The sequence below is a fragment of the Porites lutea genome, chromosome 2, assembly GCF_958299795.1.
Source record: "Porites lutea chromosome 2, jaPorLute2.1, whole genome shotgun sequence".
Classification (NCBI taxonomy): domain Eukaryota; kingdom Metazoa; phylum Cnidaria; class Anthozoa; order Scleractinia; family Poritidae; genus Porites; species Porites lutea.
Genome location: NC_133202.1, coordinates 41,812,775 through 41,829,459, shown reverse-complemented (window position 1 = coordinate 41,829,459; position 16,685 = coordinate 41,812,775). Strand labels below are relative to the sequence as shown.

The following is a 16,685-nucleotide window of genomic DNA, read 5'->3' as shown; positions in this document are numbered from 1 at the left end:
GCTGAGTTCCATTGGAAAAGGAGCCTATCTTATTTCTGTCCTTTTTGAGAGGGTATGTAAACAACATTATTCTTATGATTGGAGGCACTGTGCAGACAGCGTTACGGATACTAGAGACCAATCCAGGCGTTGCTGACTGCACAACCTAAACACATGCTCAGAATGTGGCCCTGTGATGGAGAAATTTATGAATGCCAAAATGGCGCAGCTACGTGAGGACAATTCTCCGCAGTCATAGCAGACCGTTTTATGGACTACCGTCACACATACTATCATAGACATACCACGATGAATACTGATCAGGCTTTCGTTACATATCTTTCTCTTTCATCTCGTATGTGCGTAATTCATATTTTTTCTTAAAGAATGCTTTGACATGGTACAGAGACGCAGGAAACAGCTCACAGCTCGAATCTGTTGGTAGGCCTTTCCATGGTGTTGACATGCTTGTAAGTTGATTTGACTACTAGTAGTAAATATTCACCAACTTTAGCCGGACATTCTGCGAACAAATTCTGATACTTACGTATTTACGTCTACATGTTTTGTAGGCTTATGCACTGTTTGTCAACTATCATTGAAATATAGGTTGTTGACCATAATAACCAAGAGCTACCGCACGACACACTGGGAAGAATTGTGGTTCGTGTAAAACCCTATCGTCCTGTTAAGATGTTTACCTGTTATGTGGTAAGAAAAAGAAATAATTGTTAAGTGAGCTAACTCAATTTTTTAGATTTAGTTAGAAGAAACCTAAAGGTGATGTTACACGAGACGATTCGCCACGACGATTTTTAGCGCAACACAGCGTTGCAACATTGTTGCGACATTATTTCGAATGGTAACAACATTGTTCCAACATTGCAACGCTGTGTTGCGCTAAAAATCGTCGTTGCGAATCGTCCCGTGTAACATCGCCTTAAGTTTCCGTTGAAATCTTCTTCCAAATCCTAGTTCTAACATACATACGAATAATGAACAATGTTACTATGAACTTTATTAACCTGAAGTGATAACTTGTTTGTAGGATGATCCTCAGAAAACCGAGGCTTGTTTTTCTGGAGATTTTTACGTGACAGGTGCGTTAAGTTTGTGATCATTACATGAGGGAAGTTGACGAGGACGTTTTCCTCGATGAGTTTTCCTTGTCATGAATAGCTTACCTGATTTGTAGCAATAATGTAATCGCTATCGTTAGACCCCCCAGTCCCTCACGCATGTTACGAGTGGGCTTTCATCTAATGTGTAACTTGAATTACGATTGTATGATTTCAACCTGAATCTGCTTCAATTAGCTAATTATAGAAGTGGCTTCGCTCTATTCACGTCTGCTATTGTAACATGGGGAGTGTCAGAAGCTGATTCCAAACGAAGCCTGCATTCGGAAACCAATCAAAAACTGTACGAGTTATCTCTTTAGAAGGCAAAAACCTTATGAAGTTCTCCCATTTACATGGCCAAGAAGAAGTTATCAATCAAAACTTGCTAATATTATCAAATGTACCCTTATATTATGCTAACTGAGCGTTAAAGTACCTTGCAATTAATTCATAAGTAAAGTCGGAACCTTTCACTGTAGGACTAACTATGCTATACTGCTGAATTATGACCTTTATCTGCCTATGCATATTTGGTACTGAGCTCTAACGGGGTAAATACTGAAACAGGTGATTTGGGACGGAGTGACAAAGACGGTCATTTCTGGATTGTCGGACGAGCTGATGACCTTATTAACGTGAACACGTAAGACATTTTTCTCTAGCAATAAACCTTTCCGCTGATACGTGTGGCTGTATCTTCAAATAACTTTCACAAAATGTTTTTTTTTTTACCGATTGAAAGTTAATTTTAAAATAAATCAGTCTAAACTTTTCCTTGTATGAAGCTTTTTTGCATTATATTCCTCCTTCCTGCACCTTGAAGATGAGGCATAAAACAAGTGGCATACTGTCGAGCGAAAGCTGCAGAGACAGTTTCATCTGATTTGATTGGGTGGATCAGAGTACTCCCTAACAAAAACTTTAATTACCGCAAGTAATAACAATGTAACTTACATTAGGATTGCTTTCATCCTCGGAGACCCAGGGACAGTCTAGTCTGCACCACAGCGGTTCTTTGTGTCGACATCGTCGTTGCGTGACGAGACAAAGAACAGCTGTGAAGCAAGTTTTCAAGTTTCAAGTTTATTTATTATATATGAAAACTATTTACAGTCGGCAAATCTGACTGACTTGCATGTTGCTAAAAGTAATCGAGGCAGGTCAGTCTCACAAGTTCTTAATATTACAAATGGCAAAAAATGAGTTTGAAAAAGAGAAGACTAAACTAACAGTTTTTCAAAAAAAACGAGAATAAGAGAGAAAAACTGGAAGTATATATTTTCTAAGTTTGGCCATGATTTTGTCATTATCATTATAGTTGTCTTCGGTTTTCAATATACTTAATAAAGCTCCTTAAAGTTTTTTTTTCTGAAGGTCTTCTTTGATATGTTTTTTAAGCTATTTGACATCTCATTCCATATCTGCTTAATTTGAATATGATGGTAATCTCTGCGCATGTCGTCGAAATGTCAGTCATTATTACATGTAGTCGTTTTGAGGAGTACTTCGTAAGGATGGTTGGCCGGTATAATTAGAGAATCATAACAATTATTTTCAGACTCCTGATCAATCCTTGTGATGTAGAGACCTCCTTAAGAGAACATCCTGCGGTACTTGACTGTGCTGTGGTCAGCAGTCTCAATCAGTTGTCTCAGGTATTTTTATTTATATCTGGATTAGACGTTTATACTGTAAAACTGGGTACGAATCAAATTTTGTAACATGAGACATTGAAGAAGAGTTGCTTTGGACGAGAGTATATCGTATGGGCGAGAATAAAACCTGGTAAGACACTGAATCTGAGACTGGTTAAGACGGACCGGTTGCGTAAAACCTCTTCTAAAGTATCTAAGGGGCTACAATAGGTCAAGCTTTTGCTATCTGTCTTAAAGCTAAACCGTTTCTTCTCGCATTAACTGAATTCCAAAAATAATGGTCCAGTTTCGTTATTCATTAGACTATATTTAGGCATTGAAACTTTTTCCTGTCGTCTGTTGCAACAAATGGCAAGGGTGACATGGATTGAAAGCGGAACAAGTTGGGCCAGCTTTTTTTTTTAATGCTTTACCTACAAGAATTATTAAAAAAAACATAGTTAGTGCCGCCCCCTTATGAAATTTGTTGGTACCTTCTTCATAACTCTTCAGGATCATTTTGTGCATGGGTAAACGTGGGTACCAAGTATGACTTCAGCACAGAATTGACCCAAAACAGCATTATCCTCGTAATATAGCTCGTGATATGGTGAAATACTTAAATGATACGGGTACGACACATTAAATGATTTTGGGTTTGTTAGTGGAAAACTTATAATTTTCGTATTTCTTTCTGCTACTTTTGAAACATCCTTAATGACCTGGATATCGTGAGATCTTTATAGCAGAAATAGTTTGTTGAAGTTAGGATTGTGCCGCAGTCTTCCTGGAAAATGAAAGCTAAGGCATCATCCTTATAAATGGGTTTAATTTTTTTAATGTCCTCGAGTCTCTCCCTGGCAGCGTAGTTTAGTAGGATAGAGATCCCGGTGATTGGAAGGTCACGGATTCGTATCCTTTTCTCTCTCCTCCGCAAATTCTCCGGCTGTATCCCAGTAAAAATAGAGAAAAGTACTGCAATAATCGAAAAATAGAAAGCGCGCGGGGGACGATGGGAAGAGGGAAAAGCCGGGAGCCTACGTCCCTTCCTCTCTTTCCCCTTCCCATCGTGCCCCGCGCGCTTATTTTCCCTTCTTCCCAGTCTCCGTACGACACAAAGAGGCCTCTGCGGAGGAGAGAGTATCCCATCGGTGAATTATTGCTACCAACGTCACAGCCAGCACAACTTTGCAATAATAGTGTTGTTAGTAATTACTTTTCATTCAGTCTCTAACACCATATAGGAGTTGCAATTTATTGTACCTGACAATCTTTCCTATAATCCTATTGTTTTTCTTTAGTTTCCTTTCCCATTAAGTGACGGAATATAATTGAAGTTAGGAAAGAGGCTCTTATCTGGGACCTGAATCAAGTTTTGTTTGCCTTAAATAGGTTAAGGATATGTTTTCCTTTTTTAGACAATTTTAAAAGCATTTATTGTGCTGTCAAGTGACTTCAAGAACAAAAACCAGGATGAGCTGATGAAAGAACTACAGGAGTACATGAAATACAATGCTGCAGCCTGGATGTGTCCACAAAAGGTAATCGATTTGTGACATATTTTGATTCCTTTTACTGCTATGTACCTGTTAAAAGATCCGTTTTACCAAGAGCCATAATGGCTCTTGGTTTGTTTTCCCTATAAAGTCTAACTACAAACTCTCATAGGAGTGCGTTCTACGTGGAGCGCAGTAACTCAAATTCGATGCAGAAAGTCTTTTTGATCCCAAGGAAGGTTTGGTAGGGATTAAACCAAATAACCACTGCATCTGAGATAGGATAGCCTGTGTACAGCCACCACCTTCCCTCAGAAAAAAATAGGCTGATTATGAACAGGACGGGAACGTCAATTGACGACGGGAAAGCGCGCGGAAAGGACTAAACACGACTTCCGGTGCCCAATTTGTGCCATTGGTCAAGCCAGTTGTTTGATTTGCGCGCGCTGTGGTCAACGGACGTTTCCGTTCTGTTGCTAAATCAGCCTAATCTCAGGGGAGGGGGCGGTTGTTCACAGGCTAAGATAAGAGATTTTAGTCCCCGGGGGGTAATCCCTTATATATGCCATATAGGTATATTCCGCCCCGTAGGGTATGGTTTTTGCGCCGTTTCGGTATGAAAATGGGTGTAGACTTTGCCCATTTTTGTCTGGAATCGGGTGTGGTTTCAAGGGAATTACGGGAGTGTATGAAAGTATTTGTCGTTTCAATTCCGAATGAATAAGGAAGAAAAAGTTATATGCGAATTCGTAATGGATATTAAGAAACCTTTTTGTTGGCGTTCTAATCTAAGTAGATGTAATGTTAATAAGAAATGATGCCAGGTCTGAAAAAGGGTGTGGAAAATGACATTTTTTAGTCTGGAATAGGGTCAAGATTTGGAGAATCGGGTGGCACACCCCCACCAAGAATTTCCAGGAGTACCCCCCGGGTAACCCCGGGTTTGGTAAACCCTGCACAAAAAAAAAAATCATTAAACGTTTCTGGGCTGCCCACCTACCCCTTCCCAAGTGAGAAGTAAGTGTTAACGTTGGCTTAGGGGAGGGGTATGGGGGCAGTTCCCTAGAAACGTATAATCCATGATCCAAAGAAACAATAAAATTTCTATCTTTGTATCATCCTATTTTACAGATTGAGTTCATAGACGATCTTCCTAGAAATTTATCAGGCAAGGTAGTTAGACGTCAGCTGAGAGATAAGGAGGGGAATATCCAGTGAATGATACAACCCTACATATTGCAAAGTAAACTGCCTCAGACTCTAAATAATAGAACAGGAAAACTATGTTTTGCAAGGAACAGCCACAATTGAACTTCATTCCGATCAGTTTTGTTATGATACTGTATGTTTCCTTTTGATGCCCTCGAGGGATTTTGTCCTTTGTCTTTTCGCAAGTTATGTTATGCACATACGACAAAATTTGAAGGAGGCACTTCTCTAGAGTATTGTCACATGACTAACATTTGAAAAAACAAAACGTAGAAACTTAAAGGTGGATTTTCACTGTCGCGTAATATTTCAATGCGTACGCACGTAAACTTTGCGCGCGTAAATAAGCTAGAGACACCGTATGGAAGGTCACGCATATACGTTTAAGTTGAACCTCGCTCAACTTTTACATCTACGCGTGGCCTTTCATACATTGCCTCTATTTCATTTACGCGCGTAAAATTTGCGTGCGTACGCACGAAAAAATTACGCGACACTGGAAATCAACCCCAAGGGAGGACTCAAGGCCTAAACGTGTATGTACTAAACCGGCTGAACAGGGTAAGGTTTTCAGGGTCTTGGGTCTTAATCATGGTATATGTTGTGGCTTAATTTTATTATTCTTGGTTTAAATTTTATTATCTTTTGTTTTTGGGTATGGTAATGTAGGATAATGATTTTGAAACAAAAGATAGTAGCGGAGCTCAACGCGCGCGAAGCGCGCGCGTGGGCGGAGCCCCATAGCTTAGTAAATCTACCCATCCCAGAAAATTTGGTAATCACGTGACCGTACACCGACCGCCGACCGACCGTCCGTCCGCACCACAGGACAACCAATGTTTACTCTCACACTTTTCCATAGCTAGTTTGGGAACCCAAGAGAAAACTAATTGCACATCATTGTTGTGATCAATTGACAGCTGTCAAAGCAGGGCATCCGCTGACCAGTATCACCTGACCGTAGCGCGGGCTCAAGTGTCGGCCCATCGAGGTCGAGTATTTTTTGAAGTTATCCGCTGACAAATTACCAGTTTGAAATGATCGCAGGCTCAAGTTTATTTTTTCCAAGGATTCATATCAAATATGTTGTGTTTATGTCACTATGGCCCCGCACTATTAGGATTTTGATTTCAAACTGACTTCGGAAGCGAAAATTCAGCCAGTTTTTTTAAAAGTACAGGCGGGGAAGACCTTATCTTACCATGGTCACGCGTTGGTCACGCTCTACGTCCAATTTTTATACTCTGATTGGTCAAAATTTGACAGGTGAGTTCATGCGAAAAAATTATGCAGGAAATCTTGAAAATTGTTTACTTTGACAGCTGAAGCTGAAGAGTTTTGTGTCAACTTGTGATGTTTTTAACTGTCTTTTTCTTCTGGATGTACAAAATGAAATACAGCTGCTATCAAGAGTCTTCTGTTATTCATGGCTGGTTTGTTTACTGGGTTTTTGGTTGAGAAACGCGTCGCTTGTCAAAATTTGGTAATTCGATTTCGGATGGCATCGTTTTCGTTTTTCACCTTGCTTAATGCGTAAGAGGGTTTAAAAGTCTCAAGCAACTGTGGCCTTCCTTGATAGCTTTCAGGAACTGAATCTCGAATGGTAAGCCTGAGTAACTATTGTATTTGATGTTTGTTTTTGCTATATCTAATTTCATGAAGTCTTGCACAGTTCACGCTGACAGTTTATGCGGCAAGTTTATGCACGTTTGTAGCCGTAGTTTGAGTCAATGATCTGACCTAGTATCAGGTTTGAACGGTTTGATATAAGCTTACAGAACTTTAACAAACCTTCAGATATATTTGCTCACCACAGATAGAAAGAAAACGTTCCGAAGAATATCTAGTTATAAATTTGGCTGTAGAAAGAAAACTTTGAGCGATTTTCTTGCTTCGAGGAGTTCACCTTGGAAAACAGTAAACACCCGCGCCGGGAAGCCGGCTTATAAAGCTTCACACCGAGACTCAGGATTTTTAGAGACACTTTAATACTTGTCTTCATGAATGAAAATTGTTATCTCTGTAAATGTTTCACCGAATTATATTTCTTTTTTTGATTGATAGTAGTCTCTCTTGCAATTCTAATCGCTTGTCTGTGCCGTTTGTTTTAATCGTTCATGAACATCGCTTGCAGGAGTACTCAAAAATGTCGCGCGTATCAAACGCTTTATAAGATTACACATCGTTGTAACTGAAACCATTAAATAACAAAAAACATAATAATAAATTCGCTATTATGTTGAAGCTTAACTCTATTAAAGTTCATTCAAACACTCGACCACACTGACACCTCGCACTAGAGAAACGAGAACCGGCTGGCCATATGGGTGATTTTGGAAATTTTTGAACGGTTTCGCTTTACGATTGATCGTCCTGAATATTGACTGAGTGCAATTTGTCTTGAAAAATTGTGAAATACTGCATTATGTCCGAGGTCTGTATGATAAATAGTACTGTTTCACCTCAAATGTGATGTATAAAAATTATAAAAGGTTGGTTTAAACACCCCCAGATTTGTTGGCAAGAATTTGTAAAGTAAACCTGTCGAACGCAAAAAAATTCGGCGTGATTCGTTTTCCAAGAATTTGTTTTCAAGGCCTAATCTACTGTGATCTTGAATGTGATCGAAGATGTTTGCTATTTTTTGGGTGTACATATAAGGTTATCAATTCGATGTAAGATGTTTCACTCTAAAATAACTTAGCCTTTCCCTCAAAAGTCACATGAATGTGCCCTTAAGGTGGCTCCCTAGAGTAAATTGGCCGTGCGCAGCCTGAGCAATAATAGGGCGCGAGCTTTAAAATCCGCGCGACGTCCACGCAAAAATTAAAACAAACATGGCCTCTCAGTTTCGAAATATTCCACCCAAAAAACTTTATTAACTTTCTGTTGAAGCTCGTTGTGCAAAAAGTTTGATTAGTGTAGGTCAAACACTTATGAGAGGAGACAATGCTACACCGGTTACAAGTCACTATCGATCTCCATAAGAGTAAATTGTACGTAAAAACAAAGCAGAAATTTTCCAAAGACATCAATTCTTTCGCTTCAAAAGTAGACAAACGTTTGATAGTCGAAGTAAATGGTGAGTGGAAACTTTACTTATAAAACAAAGAAGTTAGTACACTAACCCAGAAGGAAGCAATGTTGCTGTTTCTGGCCTTTGGTTCACGGTCAGTGGAAAGATCTGAAAGATCGAGCCAATTCCCGAACAAACACTGAAGATTGTCTTCACTGGCGGAGCTCCTCGGTCACTTAATTTCTCTTACATTTGATTTGATTTAAGTAATTCTAGAAGTGGCTTTAAGACAAGATAACAAGGATTGTAAATTTTTTTTTTGGCTTTGCTGACTCTATCACATTGTTTAAAAAACTTATCAGAAAAAAGGTTTTCCACTTAACTTGCATCCTAATCGAAGGAACCTTTCCATCGACGAACCAACATCCTTGTATTTTTTCTTGTTTCAAACGTCCTTCAACGCACATGCAAGATGCACTAGAAAATGTTTTTGCACAGCGAGAAATAATTTTACTTACAGATTGACCCTTGACGAAAGCAATAGTTGTCCGTCGAGACTTACGGTCTTGTACGTGTAGCTGAGGACATGATGTACGATTTATAGATCGGCGCCATCTTTTACTGCAGACTTTTAAAGAAAAACGTCGCCGTCGAAATTATCCCTACAGAAGAACAAGGTTGAAAAAGTATCCGGAAGTGGGCTGACGTTTGAAGATCTGCAAACAGTGTACAGCAGATTAGGAAATGAAGGGCTTATTGCGATCCTTGCACAATCACCGTCTTCATCTCCGACGATCGCCATCCTCACGAGTGACCACCACGGTTCGAATTTTAACTACAATAGTCAAGTACTTCGAAGAAAACATCCTGTGTTAGGTATAAAATTGAATCAGCTATCTCTCCTTTTTCAACTGGCGAGATGTCATCGTAATAATACAAGTAAAAGGCTTCAAAACAATGGCTTTCGTACTCTTCAAAGAAACCACGTTTTCAGTAGCTTTGTGTATTATGCGCATGCGGGCGTGATGGCTCGCGCGCGTATTTGGCTCATACGATCCCGAACCACGCGTGTTTTTCGGATTTTTGTGACGTCAGCGCAGTTAATTAACCGTGAATTTCTCGCGTTTCCTTCGGTAAATTTTTTAAAAATCGCCTCATTTCTTAACAGTCGCAGTACCTTTGTACTGTAATTTTTTTTGTCAAAATCTATAAGAGCTAAACTCCACTATTAAGAAAAATTACAAAATATTGACAAAACCGTCTTAACGACCCCATGTTTTTTCCACTTTAAAACGTTAAGCAATATTGTTAATATAAAGTAGCAAAGTTTAAAGACATTTCACCGCGGGAAATTAGAAATATTAAGGAAAAATGGGCAAAAATGACAAAATTACTGCCTGTCTAAGGTTGCGATGTTTCCATGGCAACGGCCTTAATCCAGAAACTGAAACTTGATAAAGGAGCCTTCTTATATGGGTAACCTTAGTGGTGAATCTCGTGAACAAAATCGCAAAGACAAAGTAACTAGATTTCCTTCTGTAACGTATGCTTGATAGCTCGGATTATTGGTAAATACTCTAGGGAGCCACCTTAACTTAAATGATTTGTGGATTAAAAGTTTATTGTTTGATTTAAATTATAAATTTCTTAATTGGAGCTTCGCTTTTAGCCCTGGCTAAATATATATATTAAAATTTAAACCAAGGATAAAATTAAACCACAACATATACAATTTCACTATTTAGAGTATTGAACAGGGTAGTTTGCGTAGCAAGCGTTTGGAAGGAAAGGGGAAGGGGATTTTCGAACGCCTGCCTGCAGGCTTTCAACAGGGTGCCTTTTTGGACCGGAAGCCTTTAAAAGAGTGTGAAGGTTAGCGATGAGCGTTCTACATGTACATTTGCAACATGTACATATAGGAGTTCTGCTTGGCACTAACCTGGAAAGCTGCTAAAATTGAGCCTGATCATACCAACAATATTTTTCTAAACACAAATCTAATTCCATGATATTAGTTTAAAAAATTACCTTATTCTATATACGAAACGAAACGAATCAGGGTCATGAAACATGATGAAATTAAGTCTAGCCAAATAAACGAATTTTGTCTTAAACAGCGTCAGGGTTTGAAGACCTCGTTCGCACCCCTCTACTCCTGAGTGCCCCTTCCCCTTCACCCCCCGCCCCGGGCTTGAAAGCGAGATCCATTATGCCCTCGTCCCTAACGTATTCGAATTTCATGAGATATGAGTTACTAGCCAGGTCATCCTTTGATTACTTCGTGGCAATGACTGTAAGGAAGCTTGAGAACTTAAGAACCAATAAAGCCAAATTGGAATAAAATAGTTGATTTATTTCTCAATTCATACATAATTATCTAATTGTTACACTGTAATATTTCATTTAAAGTACTCTCTTTTAAGTTGTGTTATACTGTACTGCACCGCCTCTTAATAAATCATAAGCACATCATTATCCACTACGTTAAGAATTAACTCATTTGCGTAATTAAAATTGACAGTAAGGAAGTTATCTTTTTTGGTTGAAATGCCGCTGAAGAATAAAAGACAACTTACAAAGCAAGTTCAAGTTTATTATTGTTGACATTGGTTTCGGGCCGCAAGTATGAACTCAGTAAACGGTCCGGTCGTCCCAGACGACTACAGACGATTGAGATAACTTCAAAAGTCGCCCTTCGGACGAGTGAAGTTTTGCTCAACCACAAAATCTTTTCAAAAATTCTTTTATGATTTTAACATTTTCCCATTGAGCACGCTGATGACGTCAATAAACTACACCTCGAGCGCTTACCATTTGTACTGAAAACCCGGAAATTCCGGGGAGAATTCAAATGGAACGGTTCATCCCGGTGGAAATTTTTTCGGAGAAAAAGTAATACCTTTCGAGGTATTACCTTTTTCCCGTTCTTACCGAAATGACCGAAATTTTCTGTACTATTTGTTTTGATTACCAGTGCCAGGCTTCATGTCGAGAGAAAGTGAGAAATTTAGCGGTATTTTGTAAATGGTACAACTCCATCCCGTTCCTGTTTTCGGTGCCAAAAGAAAACTAGTACCATTTGACGGAAATTTTTCACCGAAATTTCCGTACAATGGTAAGCGCTCCTAGAGTTCTTATGAGCTTAGCAATCCTCTCAAGACGTCTCCTAAGTACATTCATAACTCAACAGTACACAATGAAGCGGTTACCATGTGTCTTATAAGGTAAATTTAAGAAAAAACTTTTGAATTCGTTTACCGATAGTAGGGAAAAGAGGTGAGTGTTGTTGTTGTTGTCATCTGCGCGAGCTGTGCGGGCTATGGCATGTGCAGATCATTCTTTGCAAAGTTGTTTCTCTCAAAACTAATTTTTGGTGAATTAATAGTTTTCCGATACCTCAATATGGATTTTTTAATCTTTTTGAGAGTTAACTTAAGCGCGTTAAGTGAACTTTCCCTCAGTTTTATGATAAAAACATAACTGTGAGGTAACAAAAATATAGTCACGTAGACATTGACGCGTACTGCTTTGAGGGCGCGCTACAATGATAAATTTTTTTGAGTTAACTGCTGCGTTGATAGCTTTTAATAATGTTGTAAAACAATTAGTTCATGCTTCAGCTGTGCGTATGTCGAGATATTGAGCACTTGGGAAGTTTGGAGAACACTCAAGAGGCTAGAGTTGTGCGCCCCGAGCAACTCTTATGTCCCTCGTGCTCAATATCTTGACATACGCACGCTGACGCATGAACTAATTGTTTTATAACATTATTAAACGCGATCAACACAGCAGTTAACTTAGTGTTTACTTGCACCCCAGAACTGACGTTATATAGAAAAGGGACGCTAATATCGATTCAGCAGAGCTAACAACAAACTCTCTTTAGATTGAGGATCACGTGAAAGCGGCGAGCAAACGAAGTGCTTAAGATTGGAGGTAGTACAGACCTTTAGGGACGAGAACGACTACGAGTACGATATTTGATTTAAATTTTTTTCGCGTATTGTCGAAAAATAGACACCCCGGAAGTCTTTATTATACTTTAGCACTGTAGGCGTCAATTGAAGGAGGTTAAGCCCTCTATAAGCTACCGATTGCAAATGCTAAAATTTCTTACATTTGGTAACTTGTTCCCGCCACTACGACACTCTCGCTAAAACTCGCAGTCGAATGACGACGGCTACCACGTTTTCCCGCCAAAATGCCTCACGCGCGAGCACTACTTACTATTGAGAAAATCTCGTACTCGTAGTCGTTCTCGTCTTAGAATCTATGGACAGCTTGCTTGCGGATTAGGCAGGCACCTAAAACACGCGCGTAAATTTTCAAATATTGTGACTACCTTCAGCCCGTGTCTGTTTCCGCTCTGATCTTGTCAAATGTAGGTTCCTTGTTTTTGAAGGTTGCTAAGGAACCTTTGGACACATCGATGAAGAGGAAGTTAACTTAGTCCTAAACACTGCTGACAAATCTATCAGATTTTGTTGCAGACTGACCCTAAGCTTCGTTTTTCATGGCGGACAACGTAATTTGGGGATCAAAAGATTTTCTTGTTCCAGAATATTATAACTTTGCAGACGTCATAGACGAATGGGCTTTAAAAGAGCAGGTAACCTGAGCATATCTAAATTATTATTCTTGTCTGTTTCACACAACTAAATTGTTACAGAAGAAATTGCACATTTCACAAGGTTTTGTTTATCTATAAACATTTATTGTCGTTTTGCTCTTTACTCGTAGATTTCATATTTACATATATTTTCCTATATTTGATCGTTTTTCATATTTATTCGTATTCATTCATGTTACGCTCGCTTAGGCTTTTGCATTGAAGTTTTGCTTGTTTTCCGTTATTCAAGCTAATAGGCGCTTTCGAATATTCATTTTCGGCGACTTCTAGCGTTTAATCTCAGTTTTACTTAGAACCTAGCCGTAGATTTCTTGTCTCGTTTTTCATGTTGCGTGTTTTTGTTTTGCCAAAATTTTCCTTCAGAACACTAGCCTATTGAAAAATGAAAATTAGACGGGAGGTACTTACCTTGAAGTGTTATTGAGGTTCTCTTAAGATGTGTAAAGCATTATGAGATAATTATGCATACTTCCTACCTAACCAGTGGTCATGTTTAAAAGAAGTTATTCAAATGCAAATTAGCAGCAATATAAACCCTAGGAGGCAGAGTGACACGCAGTTCTTCCTAGAGGGCGAGGTCCTCAAGAGAACCAAGGGTGGGAACATCGAAAAGGAAAAAAGACAGGGTTGGGAGGCATTATCCCATAATGCTCCTCATATCTTAAGAGAACTTCAATTACACTCCTAGGTAAGTACTTCTCGTCTAATTTTCCTTTCTCTTTCAATATGCTCCGCATTATGAGATAATTATGCGATTTTAAAGAACCGCGCATTAAAAACAAAAACAGCAATTCCATACACAGCAAAATAAGGCATTTATTAAGATTAAGGACTAGACCTACTCTAGAACATCTCTCAAATAATGTCTGCAATAAACATGCTCACTAGACCAATCTGCCATCTTAAGGATATCAGCAACTGGGGCGCCTGTGACATACGCATGAGATGTGACAGCCCCTCTTACACTGTGTACCTTAAATTTCGAGTTTCTGCGGACTATAATACTGACATGATCCACCTAGCTATTTTCCTAGGGGACACAGGGTTGTATGGCCTAATGAAGGACAAAAACAATTTAGAAACAAAATGCCCATTACGAACCCTAAGTGCTTCAGAACGAGAAATATACTCCTTTAATGCAGCAAGCGGGCAAACTGAGACACAACCTGTAGACGAAAAGGTGATCTTAATAGACTTCCCTTGCCTGGAAGTCTTTGACCGATCAGTTACATCAAAGCTCATTGAATCTTGAGATCCTTTTTGAATTTTAGGTCTAAAGCAGTTAATGTCTGCTGTCTCTGTGCAGAGGCTAATGCACAGAGCATGACAGTCTTAAAGTTATCAACTTTAAACTTAGCTCATGTAGAGGAGGTAAAGTCTTTAAATAGTCAGTCACTTTAGAAACATACCATGTAGAAGTACACCTTGGAGTTGGCGATCCGAGAAAGTACACTTCCTTGAGTAATCTCGCTATTTAAGGATCTGAACCAAGAAGAATCTCGAGCATTGTTCACGGAACAAAGCGTTGTAGATAGTGCAGAACGATAAGTGTTAATGGTACAGTATCCTTTGCCCTCATGATAACAGTTGAGAACTCCACCACCTGGATGACAGAAGCTTGAAGTAAATCAATTTGCCGTTTGTAACCCAGCCAGACCACTTGTCCCACACGTCCTTGTACTGTTCCTCGGTACCTGCTGTCCATGATGCGCAAATGATGTCAACTGATTGCTTTGAAAATCCTTTGTTTGACAGAACTTTCATGATAATGTCCAAGCGGCCAAGTTCAGTTTGTGTCTCAGTGGGTGCTGTTCTTGGTTATGAGGGAGACTCAGGAGGTTCTCTAGACGAGGCAACAAGATAGGCTGAGTTGCTGACAACTGTAACTGAAGTGGATACTAACTCTGAGCAGGCCATACCAATGCAATTAATAGAACTAAGGCTTTGTCGTGGCGACGCTTGGCTAGTACTCGAGGTAGCAAACTAAAAGGAGGAAAGGCATAGCAATTCATATTATCCCAACTCAAAGAAAAGTCATCTATAGCCATTGAACCTGGCAGTGGGTGCCAGGAGATAAACTTCGCAGTTTTGGCATTAAGCCTAGATACAAAAAGGTCAATCTCAGGAATAAAGGTTTAAGAAATAATTTCCTTAAAAACCAAACAATCTAAGGACCACGCCAAATTAGAGGAGATTTCCCTGCATAAGGTATAGGCCAGAGTATTAACCTTCTCTGGGATGTGCTGAGCAGAAATAAAAATATCCCTCAACTTGCACCAGTCCCAAATACTTCTGAACAATAAATCTAATAAGGGGGATCGTACACCCTCCGCATTGATAATACAGGGCACTGCATTGGAGTTGGCAATTGCAAGTCTAACATCATGAACGGACCTTGAATTAGACTCAAAACAACTGACAGCATGAAATCGTGCTAGAAGTTCCAGGTAATTAATGTGATGTTTGGATTCGCTTTGAGACCACCTGCCAGATGCAGACAGGCTACCACTCACGGCTCTCAAACCAATTAAACTTGCATCAGTCTGAATGTAAATATCAATCAGTTTCGGAACCTGAAAAAGCCTACCATTGCACTGGGTAATATTCTCAATGAACCACTGTAAATCAGAACGAGCTTGAGAGCTTAATGATCGTGTCCTGTCATAATCAAGGCTTCCAGACAACGTTTGCGTCTTGCACAACTCTTAAGGAACGGTAATGCATCTCTAGATAATTCACAGCCGGGAGTGCAGAAACTAACAGCACAGTTACTTTAGCAACATCCCTAACACTAGGTTGGTGCTTATCTAAAAGGAACTTTACAGGCTGAGACTATTTTCTCTAATTTAACAGCCAGCAACTGCAATTTCATTGCTATGGAATTAATTATTAAACCCAAATAAAAGATCTTATTGACAGAAACTAGCTGAGATTTCTCAACATTGACAGTAAAGCGCAAATCACAGAGAGTTGTTTTACGACAATAAATCAAAAATAAATCTAAAATATGCTATAACAGGTTTAAAAATCTTAGTGAAAACCCCGGGTGCAAGGCTGTACCCAAAAGGTGAACAAGTAAACTCTTCACGCTTGGAATTCCAAGAAAACGTAAGGATTTACGATGGGGCTGGAAAACAGGTGCACTGAAATAAGCATCCTTAAGGTCAATAGAGACCATGAAGTCCCCAGGGGAAATACAGTTCCAGGCCATGCGGATATTATCCATCTTGAAATGAATCTTTTTCACAAATTGATTTAAGGGCTTAAGGTTTATAACTGGCCGAAAGTTCCCGGTCTTTTTGGAAACCAAAAAGACTGTCGAAATGGATTCATTATCACAAGGAGACACTTCAGTCACAGCACCCTTAGAAATTACCTTTTTAAATATCTTTTGTTGACCAAGTCGCGAACTAATCAGTTAAAATTATAGAAGAAAGATTGTGAAAATATGAAGGGTCATTATGTTTTGCTAGGCAACTTTATTTTAAAATATACGAGCCACTGAACTGATGAATCCAATTTCGCATGATGTTTCCCATTTAGGCCTCGGGAAAAAAAATTAGCTAGAAAAAATATTTTTCATTCGATCGTACTTAAACC

The 16,685-nt window shown here is 39.2% G+C and overlaps 2 protein-coding genes across 2 annotated transcripts in view; both read left to right on the top strand.

Moving 5' to 3' along the window:
- The window catches only part of LOC140928653 (acyl-coenzyme A synthetase ACSM4, mitochondrial-like), a 40,150-nt gene that overhangs the window by 7,741 nt on the left and 15,724 nt on the right, over nucleotides 1-16,685 (top strand). The window lies entirely within an intron of this gene.
- Nucleotides 326-5,522, top strand: LOC140928654 (acyl-coenzyme A synthetase ACSM4, mitochondrial-like). The gene is made up of 7 exons (XM_073378433.1): nucleotides 326-449; nucleotides 589-690; nucleotides 1,028-1,079; nucleotides 1,668-1,743; nucleotides 2,659-2,755; nucleotides 4,153-4,275; nucleotides 5,362-5,522. Exons 1-7 carry the CDS (start codon nucleotides 444-446, stop codon nucleotides 5,446-5,448), a joined length of 543 nt encoding a protein of 180 aa, XP_073234534.1. The 5' UTR covers nucleotides 326-443; the 3' UTR covers nucleotides 5,449-5,522.

Excerpts from the sequence above, each read along its gene's own strand:
- LOC140928654 (XM_073378433.1), top strand. Across the intron at positions 691-1,027 it reads AGATGTTTACCTGTTATGTG|GATGATCCTCAGAAAACCGA; the intron begins GTAAGAAAAAGA and ends ACTTGTTTGTAG. Across the intron at positions 1,080-1,667 it reads TGGAGATTTTTACGTGACAG|GTGATTTGGGACGGAGTGAC; the intron begins GTGCGTTAAGTT and ends ATACTGAAACAG.